This window comes from Sturnus vulgaris, chromosome 28, assembly GCF_052056855.1.
Source record: "Sturnus vulgaris isolate bStuVul1 chromosome 28, bStuVul1.hap1, whole genome shotgun sequence".
NCBI lineage: Eukaryota > Metazoa > Chordata > Aves > Passeriformes > Sturnidae > Sturnus > Sturnus vulgaris.
This window is the reverse complement of record NC_142270.1, coordinates 4,220,542-4,236,603: the sequence shown is the minus strand read 5'-3', so window position 1 is coordinate 4,236,603 and position 16,062 is coordinate 4,220,542. Positions and strand designations below refer to the sequence as shown.

General features: G+C 44.4%; 1 protein-coding gene across 1 annotated transcript in view; it reads right to left on the bottom strand.

Moving 5' to 3' along the window:
• EBF2 (EBF transcription factor 2) overlaps positions 1-11,786 on the bottom strand; it is a 126,810-nt gene extending 115,024 nt beyond the window's left edge. The window contains exons 1-6 of the mRNA XM_088179832.1: positions 11,186-11,786; positions 8,781-8,937; positions 7,750-7,813; positions 7,435-7,490; positions 6,924-6,997; positions 998-1,066 (exon numbers count right to left, since the gene is read on the bottom strand). Coding sequence (XP_088035958.1) covers positions 998-1,066; positions 6,924-6,997; positions 7,435-7,490; positions 7,750-7,813; positions 8,781-8,937; positions 11,186-11,316 — 551 coding nt within the window. The 5' untranslated portion in view covers positions 11,317-11,786. The remainder of the gene's footprint in view (positions 1-997; positions 1,067-6,923; positions 6,998-7,434; positions 7,491-7,749; positions 7,814-8,780; positions 8,938-11,185) is intronic.
• Positions 11,787-16,062: the final 4,276 nt, after the last annotated feature.

Below are 16,062 nucleotides of genomic sequence, written 5' to 3'. Positions count from 1 at the left end.
AATTATTTAGATTAAACTCTGGGATGGAAAAAAAAAAAAAATTAAAAAAAAAAAAGAAGGAAATTATTGCAGATCTTTATTCAAACCAGCTTTACTGCTCTGAGTGCCAAAACAAGTCCATGAGAAATATTATGACAAATAAAGCTTATTAAAAGGAGATAGAACAGGCCAGACACGGATAGGAATAAAAACTGACTCTAAATTTAATCAATCCAGTCCAGCATCAGCTCCAGGGAAAAGGAGCCCTTTAACAACTACTACTGAATAATCTGGGGAAAAAACATTTTCTTCCTGGCTTTTCCTGATTTCCTGGTCCCTTTCTGCAGCCCTTCCATGTGTGCTCCTTTCTGAAGCAGCTCTGCCTGGTTTTATTTTCTCTGAGCCTTGCTCAGCTCCACATTTCAAACCCTTGCATGTCAGTGAATTCCACAAGGAAGTTTTCTGAGCTCCCCCAAATGCACACGATTTTTACAGAGTCATTCCATGGTTTAACCAACTCTTCTCCCTCTGTTTTGTTATTGACCTAAAAACCAGCAAAAGAACTTAAACCTGGAGCTGCAACTGAGTAATACACAAAGCTCTACATAAAATTACTGACAGTCCCCAACCTGTCAGATTTAATGGTGCATTTTTACCTTTTTACCCATCCCTTTCTCCCCACGTTTCTACAAAAATATTGGGGTTTTTTTTTGTTAAAGAACATTACTGAAGCTGCTCAAAGCTTCATCTGTGTCAGTAACCCAGCTGGATCCCACCCCTGGTGAGGAGAGAATGTTCCAGGTGCACACATGGGATATATGGTCACAATAAAAACAAAAAAACTTCCTTTAAAAACTTCATTTCAAAACTCCATTTAAAAAATAAACATCATTTTTGTCCAAGTCCCCAAATGGCAGATATCAACAGATAACCAGCAAGAAACAACCTCAGATGATTCAAATTCAAAAAATAACAATTCTGGGATGTTTTTGGAAGAAAATGAAGATTCTTCTCCTACCTGTCAATGATCACAGGGTCAGATGGAGTCTCGTTTCTGTTGCCACAACTTTTCTTCTCACAGCACCGACTGGAGAGGGAGAGAAAATTGAAATTAAAATTAAAATTAAAGAACCACTGGGACAGCTGAGAGCAAAGAAGAGGCTCCAAGTGTGTCAGAAAACCTTCAGCACTCAATAAATGTAAAAATTCTGCTTTCCAGAAGGGGAAATTAAAGGAATTGGGTGCCTAAGTCGTGGCTGCTTCCAGCTGGAATTTGACTCTTGGCTCCCTGTAATCCACCCTGAATTAGCCAGCCAAAAATGAGCAGCCACACTTGAGACTGAGGTGATGTTTATAAAGGTCTAATAAGTGATTAACAGATGCCATAATGTCATTACAGGCAGCACCAAATGGGTTTTGTGGGGTTAAAATCCACCCAAAGGTGTTAGAACTGACTATGAGCAACCTGATGGTTTGGTATATTCCAATATTATGATTTTTTTTTATATTACTGTATTTTTTATTATTAAATATCTAAGTTTTATATGGGGACTGAAAAGTTCAGCACTCTAAGAAAAGGCAGAAAATGAACATTTTCATATCCTACAAAGGATCTGCAGAGACGATTTTCAGGTTGGCTTTTGCAATCCCTTTGCAATTGTTTCAGTGATAAAGAATTAAGATTAAATATTAAGATAAACTATTAATTCATTAAGTATTAAGAGTACGTATCAAGTATTAATTTATACACATTCCATGATAACATTAATTATAATAAAGAAGAATAAAAATGTAAAAAACGAGAGTTCATTATTTTATTTCCATTGATATAATCACTGACACGGGTGATGCAGGAGTTTAATAGACTTTAAAAACTTTCTCTGAAATCCTCACTTTTAATAATCTCAAGCAGCAGAGAAGATTGAAGTTGTTTTCACACTCGAGTTTTTTGTTGCAAAGGATGGAGGCACCAAAAGTTTAAAAAGTCTCTACCAGAATTCCCACATCCCTCAAAATTCACCAGATCAGACTTTTCCAGAAGAAGTTTTCCACATTCTGCAGAGGTTGTTGATCAAATGTGGAAATTTTGCTGGGTTTTTGTACAGAGGTGCTTGAATACATTTACAAAATTCTCAAGCGTTCTGAATATCAGAGTTTTCCAACTGGGGAGCAATTCCGAGCAGAATAAGAAAAACAAAGTACAAAAATAAATAAAGAAATAAAAGTGGAAAGTAAATAAATAAATATTAAAAGAAGAAATAAATAAAATACTTGAACTCATTGAAGGCAGAGTAAAATACTAAAGTGAGGATTTTTTTCCTTGATAGTCAAGAAGATTCATATTCAAATTCATATTCTAATATTCAATTACAAACTCCTAAAATGAGCATTTAGACAAAAAAAAAAAAAAAACAAAAAAAAAACACCTCTTTCAGCTATGAAAAATCCCCACATTTCCTGCAAATTCCATCTCTGGGGCTGGAATTGCCCAGCCAGGTGAGCTGGAAGGAGCAGATCTGTTTGAAGAGCAGCTCTAACTGTTCCAACATTCCAACATCCCCCTTGCCTCAAACCTGCACTTATTCATCCATGCTGCTCCTTTTAAAATAAAAGGATACACTAAATATTTAAAAATCCCCGGGGCAGCCCCTGTAGCTGCTGTAAATTGTCATGGCTCCATCGACTTCAGTGCAGCTCTGGTAATTCACACCAGCACAGAACATTTCACTCCCTCATGCTCCCAACTTTATTTTAAAGTGCATCTTTTATGGATTTCGCTGCTTAATCAGTGTTTAGGAAGAATTGAAGGGTTTTAGATCAGGAGTTAAGATGGGAGATGTTTTCTAAAGGAGAAAATTATAATAAACCCCTCCCCAAAAAAACCCCAGAAAATCCTCTTAAAGGAATATAAATTTGGGATGTACTTTGATGTGTCCAATATAGCAACACGTGGAAAATAACATTTGGAATAAAAATCTTTGCTGCTTTACAGGCCATTATAATAAAGCAAAAAAAGGAACCCAGTTTTTCAAATGGTGGCACTTCTTGGCAGAGTTTTGGGGTGAATTCTGTGAGGTTGAGCACAACACGTCTGGGTTCAGGAACAAGTGCATCTTGTTTTATTTCTATTCCCACAATTATTGCAGTTCTCAACTTCATATTTGTAATATTCCAATATTTTCCCTCTAAAACTGTGGCTTGCAGCTAAAGTTCTCCACATATTTTACTGATCCCTACATTCCTATCACAGCTGGGGGAAGATCTTTGGAAGTGATGGACTTTATCCCCTTTGACCACGGAACTTTCTGAGGCCAAATATATGAAAAAAAAAAAAAAATTTGATGAGGGAGAAGGACTTGTTTGCACCCAGATCAGAGTGGGACTGAGGATGTTTCACCCCAACGTTTTAGCAAAAATACCTCTTAAATCTTTAAATCCCCATTCCCAACCAGTAACATTTCCACTTGCTCAGTTTCACAAGTGACAGAATTGACTGGTCCCAGTTTCAGCCCAAGCCAAAACCCCCAAATTCCAGGATGGAGTTTCAGGTCCAGGATGAATCTTCAATATTCTCTTCAATCAGATTATTGCCACGACTTCAGCAATATTTACATTTCTGTTACAGCATTGGGCTGGGAACACACCTTTAGAGATGCTCAGAAACATCAAAAAAGATCTTGCTTAAAACAAGAATATCAAGGCTTAAGATGACTTTCTACATCTTTTGTTGTTATACTTTCCCTTCTAATTAGATCTCCTTGGGGAGAATTATGATTTATGATAAGAATGGTCCAGAAAAAACTAAAACCAAACCCAGAAATCTCCCAGAGACAACCCCAGCACTCCAGAAACCTCAAACTCCCACCCTTTCCCCTCCACCAACTTGACTAAAACGCTTTTAAAATTCATCCCTCAACTTCCCTCCCATCACCCCCAACAACAAAATAAAAAAAAAAATTAAAGAAAAAATACTTTAAAAAAAAAAAATCTGTCTCTAATTTCAAACTCAAATAAGCTCGCAGCATGGTGGCCTTTGTTTTGTTTTCTTCTGCCCAACTCCTCCCTGCAATTGCATAACAAAAGTGTCTAAATTCACACCATCTGGCCGATAAAGACACGGGCCCCAGTGGCCGCCTGGTCCAGCTGATTAGAGCTCAGTCTCGTCTGAGCCTTGTGGCGAAAGTCACAGCTGTGGGGCTCGCTCGGCTCAATACAACTCTGTTATTAGCCAGCTGTAGACCCTGAGACTACTTCTGTTCGAATTATAATACCTTTTAACCCTCTGAGCATTGAGGGCGTAGGGGGCTGCTGGCAGCAGCATAACAACGAGTTTCCTCTTAGTGGATAATTGGAAGAAAAGGGAGAAGATGGGGTGGGGGGTGGAAATGGGGAGGAGGAGTTATGGCAGGAGAGGAGGGTGTTTTACCTTGATTTGCAGCCCTCAGGATTGTGTTCTTCCACACAAACCCACCTAAATAGGAGCTGCTTCTATTAGTCACTAAGAAGCCAAATGGATTGAAAATTTAAAAAATTAAAAAAAAAAAAAAAAATTCGGATCGGAAATGAATAAATCGAGCCTCGCGCTGAGAGCACTAATTATTGAGAGCTGAACTTTCAATGGCTGTGACAGATTGGTGCAGCCGTATCAATATTTAGACAACTTTCCTGCTAAGCAGGCATCTGTCACTGTCTGGGCACTTTTGGAGGTGCTCGTCTCCACACAGCAAAAAAAAAAAAAAAAAAAATCTCCGTGTGTGGTTATGTAGAGAAAAATCCCCCCCAAAATAAACCCCCACCTTCAACTAGGGAGGATGGGAAGAGGAGCAGAAAGACAGACAGACCCTTCTTGTTTTCCTTTTCAAAAGCAGTAGGCATCAATTTCGACAGCAGAGTGGGTACAGTGCATTAAAATTTTATATACTGTTCCTAATGCAAACTAAACTAGGGGCTTTAAAAATTGATGCTGCCACTTAAGCAGCACACAATGAGGAAGATTTGATTATTGTACTTAAAAGAAATAAAATAAAATGTCAAGTTTAACTAGAGTTGGAGCCATTCCCCTGGCATTATTCAACGTGATGTGTGTAATGCCTCTTCAGAACACACAGCATCCTGCTCAGAGATACCTCAGCAAAACACGACATTTTAAATCAAATGTCTTCATTAGGTTACAGAGAGCTTTTGATTCCCTTCACTAATCTGTGTTTTACATGGGAAGGATGTCCCCGAGTTGTAATTCTTCCTTGGTTAATCTATCAAGCAGCAGAGCTGAGAATAATCAGAATAATGGCTTAGATTTGTGCAACGCTACCTTAAATCAAGCACGGAGGAGCTTTGCAGGCATCACTGGAGCTCTGAAATACCAAAGCTGAGCAGAGCATTTGATACCATAAAGGCAGGGAGAGAAGGGGAAGAAGCCCAAATTAATTTTAAATCAGACCAGTCCATTTGGATGGGAAGGTGCTGAAATAGTTGAACTTCCAAAGCAGAGCTGAGCTCTGTGCAGGGAGAGGGGAGACAAGAAATGAGCTCACTGCTCTTGTGTTATCACAAACCACAACCCAACTGCACAAGAAAAATGATTTTTCTTCTCTTATTTTCACCTGGTTATAGTGAAACCTTTCAACAGCATGGATGCACGTATACAAATATATATATATATAATTATACACACAAGTTCTAGACGTGCCAGAAAGTCACTTAAACACCTTTGATCTTTGCCACTACATCACCAGGTCCTTGTCAAGCCCACCCAGTGCTTCCCTCCTGTGTGATACACATTGTGTTTGGGCAGGAATATGGAAATCCTGGTCAGAAGCTCATCTACTTCATTCATGAGAGCGACACACAGCACAGAAACAAAGCATTTGTTTCATACTCAATACCTGGTTCATATTATATTAAAAAGTAATGGAATTGTTGACATAATTAAGTATTGAAAGTAAGACTTCCCCTCGATAAAAATTCTGTCCAAATAAGCTTCTCTCACTGCTGCATTAACTTAAAAGGCTACTTCAATTAAAAAAAAAAAAATTAAAAAACCAATCAAGTAACAAGCTGCACCATTAAAAGAAGCAACATTGAGTCCAACAGCTTAACCCTCTCCCACTGATACAATAAATCACAAACTCTGTTTAATAAAAGGTCACCAATGGGTTTTGCCTCTTGTTTTATGAACGTTCTATGCACATTTTAGCACATTTTAATATAAGAACATTGACTGTTTGCATTATTATATGTATTGAAAAAAAAAAAAAGTAATTACCCGAGAACAGGAAAAGTAATAAGTTACCATGGAAGCACGACATACATACATAAGGTACATGTAAGTTCAGACTTATAAAAAAGTTATTAAAAACATCCTCAAGTCATTTCATCCTCTAATTTATAAATTTAAATCCAAAAAATAGTGTCCCTTTTTGTTTGTTTGTTTTAATTATAAAGTAGAAGGCCCCTAAATAATGTTCACATGTACAGAGAGGAAGGGTTTCAGGGTAGAACTGACCAAAATTAAAGAACATTAGTGATGCCACTTTTAATTAAGAAAATTAAAATATTTCACCAAAAAGAAATTTCATCAAGAACATCTTGCAGTTTCCAGGTAAAAATATAGAAGTTAAACTGCTCATTCTCCTAAGGTGAGCAGAAATTTTATGAGCAGTAAGGATATAAAAGTCTTGATTTAAACAACACATGCAAAGGCCTAGTTTAAACAAAAATAGTGCAGCTGTGGTTGCTGAATCTCCTGCAGGAAAAATTAATAATAAAAAAAAGAAAACTGCTCCCAAAATATCTGCTTTGAACCCAAGACCCTCCCTGAGTCAACAACAAAACAAACAAACAACAAAAATCAAACTCTCCCTGCCTCAAATTGCCCCGGAGAGGCTCTGCCAGCACTGGGGGAATCAAAGCTCACAAAGCATGTGTGAATAAATTCATCTCACCTGCACATGACTTCGTGGGTGAGCAGCACTCTGCACATCTCGGGGTTCTTGTTCTGCCCTTCGTAAGTTATGGGCTACAAAAATGAAGAGAAGGGTTAAGCCAGGAGCATCAGGGGATATTTATTCCTTAGAATATTCAGATGGGAGGGTGTCTGGGGGTGACTGTGTGATGCCTATATCACCAAATCGTCTGTTCTGTTGGTTTTGAATATTAAATTCTGCAGCTTTAAGGGATTTTGGCGCTGCTCACCATCACCTGCAAATAAACACCTTCCCCTTTACGTGCAGGGAAAACGGCTTTACATAAATGTTGCTACAAAGTGGATAAAACCCTACAGTCCACAGAGGGGAAAAAAAAGAGACTTAAGAGCACAATTTTCAATTACCCTCCAAAATAGGTCTGCAATAGATCTGAGCAAGAGGCCAAAGTGAGCCAGAGAAGGAAAAACAGGCAGGGAAATGTTGAGCAGACAGGAAGGATGGAGTGGGACAGGACAGCAGCCCTGCTCACCTGCTTGGTGACAGAATCAATGAGCCTCACATAGAGATCCTGTTCTGTCCTGACACCTGGAGAGAGGGACAACAGGGATAAATGACATCTAAAAAACACATAAATTACACATAAATAACATTCCACGGGCATCCTGCCCTAAGAGCAGCACCCCAAACCCGTTCAGTGCCACATGAAACACCCCGGGGCATTCTGCTCCCCCAGCCCGTGTGAACTCCAGGGCTCATCCCTGCACTGAAGGCGACTCATGCAAGGGAATTTTGGTTTATTTTGGGAATCCCAGCAGCCCCAGGAGGGCCAGGGAAGGGCACTCACCGTTGCTGTAGAGGAGCTGGAGTTTGTAGTGAGTGCCGTTGTTCGTCTTCTCGTTGCCTTGCTCCTGAAAGGCAATTCGAAAAAAAAAAAAGGGGGAAAAAAAAAAAAAAAATCCTTCCAGAACTTACACTTGGCACATTTAAAATGCAAGAGCTGATAATTATGATGGAAGTGACAACAAAGTTCATTAAAATTCTAAGAGGTGAATCCACTGATTGGGATGTATTAACCTTCCGAGTGACCCAGGACAAACTACAAAATACTGCTGACATCTTTTCCTGTAGGAGTTCAAGAACTTCTTTCCCTCCCTTATTTGCCATTATGCTCTCAACTATTTCAAGGCAATACATAGAGAAGAATTTGTGCATTTCAAATCAATTAATATAAAGCAGATTGACAGAGGGAAAACACAATGGTTTTTGATTCTACTGTGATCATTACTTTGCAATAATGTTACTTTGAGTCAAAATTGATATTTATTTCCTGAAGGTTGTGCTACAGGGATGTTTCTTACACATTTTTTAATTTCCTGTAAGAAAATTATTTATGATTCACAGTTCAAAAAATCTTGTTCATGGTTAAGAAAATAATTGGAAAAATGCGAAGTGGTCAAGACATGGATTTAAAATCCAAAAGCAAATGCTTTTCAAGTCCTGCCATTGACTTTGGAGCCTTAGGAAATGCATTTAACCACGATAATCTGACATATTACAGGTCAAATTCCACTTCTGTTTGGGTACTAATAAAACCTGGCAGATGTAGTAGGTAAAACAAAGTAAGTGCATTTATCCCCCATGAATTTTATTTACTTTTTGTGTGTGAATGAAATTCCTGATACAGAACAGAGGCTTCCAACCCTTTTTGACTACAGCAGCACACACAGAGCTACAGCTCTACCACATCACCTGAACCCCGAGCAAACCATCGTGCATTTTATTAGGGACAACAGGTAATAGAAGTTAGCAGCTCAGCGGGGGGAGAAGGTCAAAATTGGAGAGGAAAAGAGAAAGAGGAAGAGTAAAGAGCCTTACTTTATCATTTTCTACAAAGTCCACAAAAGCTGTCCTCTCTATTTCCACCGGCTGCCCCTGTCTGTCGTAGAGAGCCAGAACAAAGTGAAAGAAATTGGATTTCCTCAAGTTGGAGGGTGGCTGCTTTTCAAAGTGGGCTCTGGACAAAGCTACTCCGCTGTGGAGGAAACACACGGGATGGGGTGAGGGGGAGAGACAAAGACATTACTGGGTTGTGCAGCAGTCAAGGCAAAACAACGACAGACAAGGCAGAGCACGCTCGGACTGTCCCTTGTCACCGCCGGGCGGGACGGGGCGATGCTCCCTGGAACCCCAATTTCGGCGTGGCCCCGCTCCCTTCACAGCCCCAGGACGAGGCTCATTTACAGAGAGGGCTTGGTGCTAAAGGCAGGTTGTGTTTTCCTCCTTCCCTTCCCTTTCCCCGCTTATTTCCCTGCCTGTCACCGCTCCTCGCTGGAATGCGGCGGGGTGGGAAGTGGCTGTAACGTGTCAGAAGCTCTGCAATCGCCCTTTGCACATCCCCGTCCCTTTTCCTGCAGGACAAAACAAGCGACCCTAAAAACCTTTCCCATGGGCAGGCTGTCACCTCGGGAGCTGCTCCGTGCTGGGCAGAGACAGCGACTTGAGAGCAGAGCAGCCACTTCCCTCGGCAGCCAAGTTTGACTTTAGTCACTCACTGACTTGAACCGATTCCTGCGAATTGAATCTCTGATTTAAACGGAAAGAATTTAGTCTCGGGTTAATCAGCCCTTGCGAAAATCTTGTCCCTGACTGCAGAAAACCTTGTGATGTTTCCCACGCATTTCCCGGCTTGGAAAGATTCAAATGCTTCTGTTTACCCACAAGATCCCTGCAGTTTTATTTCTTTGTGAAATTAGTTGTAGCTCCCTCTCGCTAAGGGAAATTTCTACTTACTGCGAGTAAAATAGGTGCACATGAGCACCTTCAAATTACTTAATAGATTAAGTCTAGGTGCCTGACTAGTTAGGAGTCGGACAGCTTTGGGTTTTAGTGCCCAAAATAATTCCGCAGCACTGGCAGAAGTATTTGACTCTTTCGGAGAACTGCAGATGTTTCCCCGTGTTTTCCTTGCCAATGAGGTACAGCGTGAACTCACCACATCCGCCGCAACTGCACCTAGCTTGGGGCTTCCTCTCGTTTCTGCGTGTAAAAATTGGGATTTATTGCTTTCTTAGGAATATCTGGGAGCAAAACCTGGCGATGCCAGCGGGCAGCACAAGGCGGCTGCACCTCCACCGCTGCCGTGAATGGGAGTCTTGTCAGGAGCCGCTGCCTTTTACTTTCGCTTTCCTCGAGGATAAACCTCTTCCCCCTCAACCGTATTTATTAAACGCTCTATCGACATTCATAAAACTCTGATAACTCCTCCCATGGCGCTTGGAAAACCTTGCTGCCAGATCAGGCCGTGGGTGGGAGCCTGGATGTGCTGTTTCTAAAATGTCCCTGTTTCATCTGAAGTCCCCTCTGCTGTTTCACGCCTTTCACCTTGTCTCTAATACTAAATAAAATCCGCCTTACTCCCGGGCTTACCAATTTAGCCTTCCCCGACGCTATCACCTTTTTTTAAACTTTTTTCCCCTTGTTCTCTGGGTGACTAAGAAAAAAAAAAAAAAGTACCTAAAAGAGTTTTCATCGTCTTACCCCTAACGGGAAGAGACTGGGATAACTGTCCTGTGCCGACTTGGCTGGCAAGAGAAAATAAAAGGGGGGTATAAAGGGAGATGACCCGCCCGGATAAGTAAAAAACAAACAGCCAAGCCCCAATTTCGGGGTGCTCAGAGGTGTTTCGGCTCAGCAGAGACCTCTCGGACGCTCGGGCAGGTGCTCCAGGCGGGCAGGCACGGGATGCCCCCCAGGATGCGGGATACCCGCAGGGATCCTGTGCCCTCCCCGAGCCCGCTCTGAAACCACGGGCGAAGATTTCGGCAATGCCCACCGTGAATTAAACAAAACAAGACTGGCCGGGGAAGCTGGGGTGTGACATTTGCATTTAAGTGAATTTAATTCTAACTTGGTCCCCTTCTGTTCGGCTGTCTGGCCCAGCAAGCAGGGAGGAGTACCCTGGATGGCTGGGAACAATCAATGCAGGGCCCCACACATCTTCCTGGGACAGAAAATAAAAGGGGGATCCCATCTCTCTGTCACCCGAGCCCCGCACTGGGTTTTAGGACTCCTGATGTTCTCCGGTTTTGGAGAGCTGCTGCCTGGCTCTAGCTCCTATCTTCACTTTTAACTGACTGGAGGAGACCAGGAGGGGGACAGAGGGGAAATAAAAAAAAAAATCTAATATCAAATGCAAACAACAGGGCATAAAGAAAAGGTTTGCTTTAAAAAAAAAAAAAAAAAAAAAAAAAAAGTAGGGGGAGAGAAATAGTCGCGGTTACCTTTGTGCTGCTACGTTTGCATCCACAACCCCAACGTTTCTGACCCAGGACCTGACGGAATCCATCTCAGAACCTAGAGATTTATCTTTCAGAATTGGTCCTCTTCCTAAAGTATCTTGAATTCCAAACATTTAAGAAGTCTATTCCAACTAGCAACAGTTTCCTTTTGGGAGATAAGGGAGAAAAAAAAAAAAAAAGAAAAACAAAACGACGCAGCCTTTGAATCTGACACACAAATCCCAGGAAAGTAAAGTTCAGCTTTAAAACCAACTTCTTCTGCCTTTTAACGGTCCGTGTTTTTAACGCCTTCAGACGGGGAAGAAAGTTTTTCCTCTTGCCAAGTAAAAGTTACGCCGATTCAGTCTTGCCTGGTATCACCATCCTTCACACGCCGGCGAGGGAGCCGCATCCAAAAATCCCGACCGCCGCTAACGAGGATCACCTGTTCCTCAGGCAGACAACGGGGACAACGATTGATCGCTGCCTAATCCAGGAAGAAGGAAGGAAGGGGGGGAAGGGAATAAAAGCCCCGCACGGGTGTCGGGGTAAATCGCGGAAGAAAAGGCAGGGAAGGAGCGGAGGAGCGGCCGGTCCCACCCGCGCGGGCAGCGCCGGCCCTTCCCGCGCGGCGGCATGAATGGGTTACAGCGTGGGAGCGGGCGGCGCGCGGGGGGCGGGGCCCCGCGCCATATAAGGGCATCTCATTTGCATCTCGCCGCGCCATTGGCGAAGACGCGCGGCCGCGCTCCGCCCCCCCATCCCTTCCCCTCCCTCCGCGCGCGCGCGGGGCTCCGGGATGGAAGGAGCGCGCCCGGGCAGGGGAAGCGCTGGGGGTGTCGCGATAGGGATGTCGCGATGGGGATGTCGCGATAGGGGTGTTATGGTCATAGCCCTTCAGCCCCCGCACCGAGCGCTGCTGTCCCAGACCGCACAAACTCTGCTAAAGCAGCGCGGCCGGGGTGGAAACAGCGCGCCCGCCGCCCACCCCGGCACAGCTGGAGCACGGGCAGGGGTATAGCGGCAGTTTATCGCGATGGGTTTATGGTCACAGCCCGGCAGCTCCGCACCGAGCGCTGCTGTCCCAGAACGCACAAACTCTGCGCTAAAGCCGCGGGACTGGAGCGCTCCCGCCGCCCGCCTCGCGGCAGCCGGAACCCGGGCAGGAGAAGAGCGGGTTTATGGTGATGGTTTATCGCGATGGGTTATGGCCAGGGCCCGGCAGCCTCACACCGAGCGGTGCTGGCGCAGACCGCACACGGTGCGCTGGAACCGCGGGTCCGGAGCGCGCCCGTCCCGGGACAGGCGGAGCCCGGGACCCGCGGGCTGATCGCGATGTTCCGCAGCCTCACCCCGACCTGTCGCGCCCCAGAACGCCCAAAGTGGGTAAAAGCGGCGATCTCTGTCCCTCTGACCCCGCCGCGCTGCCAAAGCCCCCGCACGGCTCTGCCAAAGCGGCCGCTTCGCTCTCAGGCGCGAGATTTAAAATGAAAAATTGCTCAGAGGGACAGAAATGGGTCTGGGGGAGGGCAGAGGCTGCCTGCAGGGCAGGAGCCAGCCCGAGACTGCCGGGCACCCAGCAGACCCCAAAGTTACACCCCGAGAGCTGTCAGGTCTCACCTTAAAACTTTTTATAACATCCCATGTAGGCAACATTTCCCATTAAAGGAAACCGGAGCTCTTCGCAGCCCGGCCCGCCGTGACCCGGGACCGTACCTACGTCTGCATTTATTTTCGTTTATTTTTTTTAAACTGCTCTGCCTTGGCGATATTTTCCTCCCGGCCCTTTTGTATTCTGCTCCGTGTATAGATCTGCCTCTGAAATCTATATAACACCAACGCGAAAACAGATTTCAAGACAATGAATGCAAATCTGTGCTCAGAGACCATCTGCCAGATGAGGGAATCAGATGTTCGGTAGTTAAAGGCACAGCGCAAGGATTCAAGGATTTCCTTGACTCATTATGTGCAGCTCCTCTCTTTAACCTGCTTGATTTTTTTTTTTTTTTTTTTTTTTTTAGGGATAGAACTATAATTTCCGTTTCAGAATAAATCCGAACTCCTTCCATCCACGTCCAGCCGCGATTCAAAAAGCCACCTATTAAATACTAGATTATTTTCAAAGAGTTTCATACAGTTCGCTCCAAAAAGAATCTCAAATTAAAATCTTCCCATAAAACTTTCATAAAAATGTATCCTTAATTCAGACACGATTGAGGGCAAAGCCGGGACTCAGATTTATTCTGTCTACATAAGTGACAGACATGGTATTGGATGAACTAATACATCTCACCCAATCTTTGTTCAAGGAAATTTGCCATGCTAACCCACCTCCCCAAATTGATAAATATGCAGGAAGTGATTTTGCCAGGTTAGCAAAAGGCGAGGCTGGCGTTATTTTAACGTTAGAGAAAAGCAACAGCAGTTTGATGGAGCTATAGAGTGGAGGCCAATCTTTCAAAATATGATCTTAGCATCTCTGAGGTGTAATTTCTCTGTATTAAAAAGCCCGAACAGGACAAGATTTTTTTAAAATAGTACTAAAAGAAAAAAAAAGTGAGAAACCAGAACATATAAGATAAATATACAGGGGATAGTAAGGCGTATTATAGTGGTTTTTTTTTTTTTTACCATTTCTCAATAGGCGTGGGTACATTTCCTCGAATAAAAGCCCCCTCTTTGTACTAAGAAAATTTCTGGCATTGCCACTCCGACCGTTCCTACGTTTGTTCCTAAACCCGGGGCAGGGGCGGAAGGGGAGGGGGCGGAATTCCCTCTCGCTGTAACCTTGGCCGGTTACAAGGAGAGAATAACCCGAGAGAATAACCCAACAACCCGAGCCCATCTCCCCTGCAGATAAAGCCGAGCCTGTCCCCGCAAGGTCGGGTCCAATGCAGGCTCTGTCTCAGCCCCAGCGCCCGAACAAAGGGGACTCGTGTGCCGTGGCCCCGGGGGAGCCCCGCTTTTAGGGATTCGTGGCGGGTCAGAGGGCAGCGCCGCAGGTCAGGGGAGATGCGCTCCCTTCGCCCCAAACAGCTGCCACCAGAATTTGGCACTCGAGGCGCAGATGCGGGAGCATCGTCCCCTCCTGGCCCCGAGGGGGCTGTGGCCGTGGGGTGCCCCCTCCCCACGATCGCGGGGGGCTCGGGGAAAGGCGGGGGAGCTGCTCTGCCCCAGGCAGGGGAGGGGAATTCTGCTTTCGGGGGCAGAATTTGCTCCCCCAACCAAGTTTCTCGCCTTTAAAGATAACGCTGCGAAAGCACACGAGCGCTTGAATACTTCTGAAATTATAGACTCCCGTCTAGATGCCCTATTTCAAGCCCAAACTGTATTTAAGCCAAGCGAAAAGCACATCGCTCAGACTCTCCTGATGTAAATTCACTCAGAAAAAAAAAGCAGCGTTTATACCCGCGCGACCGCCGGTAAATCTGGATTTGCACTTTAGAGCTTCCCGCAGTTCGGCTCGGGGACTCGCATCCACCGGCAGGTAAACGGCACCGAGGAACTCCGGGAGAGAAAAAAAAAAAAAAAACAAACCCAAAACAACCTTCCAGAGCCCGGCAAAGCGAGGGGAGCTGCAGCAGCGCGTCCGCCGTGCCGTAAATACAAGAACGGGCACAAACGGGAGCCGAAGGTTTGGGAAGGGGCTCCGGAGCCGAGAGGAGCCGGGAGCGGCTCCGGCTCCGCGGTTCTGCAGGCGGAGGGAGGGGAAAGGCTTCGGGCCGGGCACTCCCCGCATCCCCCGGATCCCTCCCGAATCCCCCCAGCTTTCCTTCCACCCCGCGGGTTTCATCCTGAGAATCGCTTCGAGCGATTTTGTTCCTCGCACTGAAAGAGAAAGCGTGGTTGGTGGGTGGGTGGGTGGGGGGGAAGCAACTGGTTCGGTGAGTGCTGATCATTTCCTTCTGCAGGAAGAGTTATTCCCCTCCAGACTGCCGCACTCGTTTGCACATGTCGGGGTCAAAATGACAGGTGAGGCAGATTTGACGTGGTAAAGAGAGATGCTCGTCTTTGTTAGCAGGTTTTTAACAGCGTGGTTTCATACACCGGAGTCAACTTTCACTCCTCGGCACATCTCAGCAACTCCCAGCAGGGAGAAAGATGGATAGAAGATAATATTTAACGCATTCAAAAGCATAACCTTAAATTACTATTGTTTCCTCTCACGTTTAAGGGGAGAATGTCAGAAAAAAAAAAAAAAAAAAGTTAAACTAAGCCTAAAGATGACACTTTCAAGGAAACATTTAATTCTTGTTCCTATTCATTTGTGAGAATTCACCAACCTTCAGGCGCCTCAAGGGAACGAATTGTAGGTTAAAATTACCAGTGTCAGAATGGAGAAGGACAACTCATATATTTCCCTCTTTATCCACTAATCTCACTGGAAGGTTCATTTTTCCAGTACACCTGTACCAGAAAAAGAAATGTGCCTTTTGGAAACGTTTCCTTAAGCTGGTAACAGCTTCAACTTCTGGGTCATGCGTTCAAGCACACATCGATCGCACTTTTGGCAATATAGTAACGATATTCAACAAACAAAGAAGTCCCCGAAAATAACTTTCAAGAGCTGAACATCAGCATAAACAAAGTATTCGCTTGCACGGGGTAAATTGCGATAGAAATGTGGCTACAAAAGCCAGGGGCAGGCTGAGTCCCGAGCTGTGGAATGAGGAGTGTGAGGAGGGCACTCAGAGCACAGTGCACAGAACAGGACTAGAAAACTGCTCCAACTGCTGCGAGGCTACTCCGGATTTACAAGACTCTCGATTTAACTAAAATAAAAACATGTGTAAGGAAAAAAAGCTTCTTAACACGTTTTTAACAGGGGAGGTGTAAAGCAGCTCAGGTGGGTGCAACTAAATCCTGAAAGCAACTTGAGT